Consider the following 1,240-nt stretch of genomic DNA (forward strand, 5'->3'; position numbering starts at 1 on the left):
CCCCCCCACCCCTTGGCAGAAACAGCTAGCCATTGTCCAAAGTTCAGAAGTACAGCTACCATGCTAGCTATAAATTGTTTGGATTCACATATTTTACGTTGCTGGATTAAACTGTTGGCAAAGAAATAAAACGTGATTTGTGGTGGGAGTCTTGTACTTTTAACGGTTTCTTGTTAGATTAAGTGACTTTCTGGAGTATTGCGGTCACCAGGAAGTTGCCAGGCAACCAGAACACAGAAGTGCGGGGTAGATGGATGAACAGGTTTTTTTTCTGTTGTCGAGGATTAGTTGTACTATGATGTAACAAAGTGAATAATGGAAAGAACCGGGCTAGCTGTTTACCCACTGCTTCCAGGCTTTATGCTAAGCTAAGTTAATAGCCGCCCAGCTCCAGCCCTGTACTTACAGTAGCATACAGTGCAGACACACGAGTGGTATCTGTTTTCTCAGTTAACTCTTTCTGTATAAAGTGCATATCTCAAAATGTCACACTATTCCTGTAAGTACAAGATGCATAGACCTTTGTAATCGTAGGTGGTTCTTCTCAAGCAAACCTGTGATAAAGCTCCTTTTGCTTTCATGTCCATTGTCAATGTAGACAACATCGCCTGTCTGTCATGTTCAAAAACTCAGCATTTTGGGAAAAGTTCTACCAGATAAAGTCATGAGAACTGCACAGGAAAATAAGCATGCAGTCTATATCCTTTTTAATGATATTTTGAATAAATTCAGCTTGGCTTGTTTTGTTTGATCCCATACATTGTTAATGTTCGATACAAATGTAATTAGTCTCCTTGAACATGAAGAGAAACTCTACTGACAAGGCTGACGGCCTGTGAATAAATGAAACAAATTTAGACGTTAGAAGAATTCAAAAAGCAAGATTGTGTCTCCTGCAGGAAACTATCAGCTCTCGCCGACCGTCAACATGCCGCAGGACGACACGGTGATCATAGAGGACGACGGGCCGCCGCTCCTCCCCCCCAACCTCTCCGACCAATCATCGTCCAGCTCCCACGACGACGTGGGCTTCACCGCTGACATGACGCCACCCTGGGCCAAAGAGCTGCCCCCTCAGGTTGACAGGTGGGCAAACTTGAATTATTCCTAACACCGAGTCTTCCTTCACTTTCTCAAACATGCCCCTTATGACCTCACAAGGGGCTAAATTCCAGATTTTTTCCCATCTGAGCTTTCATTTTCGCAAAGGCAGAGCAGGATACCCAGGGCTTGGTTTACA

The 1,240-nt window shown here is 44.0% G+C and overlaps 1 protein-coding gene across 9 annotated transcripts in view; it reads left to right on the forward strand.

Moving 5' to 3' along the window:
- pard3ab (par-3 family cell polarity regulator alpha, b) overlaps nt 1-1,240 on the forward strand; it is a 351,497-nt gene that overhangs the window by 251,463 nt on the left and 98,794 nt on the right. For all 9 annotated transcript variants that reach the window (XM_032532544.1, XM_032532550.1, XM_032532546.1 and 6 more), the window contains one exon: nt 900-1,086. In XM_032532544.1, coding sequence (XP_032388435.1) covers nt 900-1,086 — 187 coding nt within the window. The remainder of the gene's footprint in view (nt 1-899; nt 1,087-1,240) is intronic.

The sequence above is a fragment of the Etheostoma spectabile genome, chromosome 12, assembly GCF_008692095.1.
Source record: "Etheostoma spectabile isolate EspeVRDwgs_2016 chromosome 12, UIUC_Espe_1.0, whole genome shotgun sequence".
Classification (NCBI taxonomy): domain Eukaryota; kingdom Metazoa; phylum Chordata; class Actinopteri; order Perciformes; family Percidae; genus Etheostoma; species Etheostoma spectabile.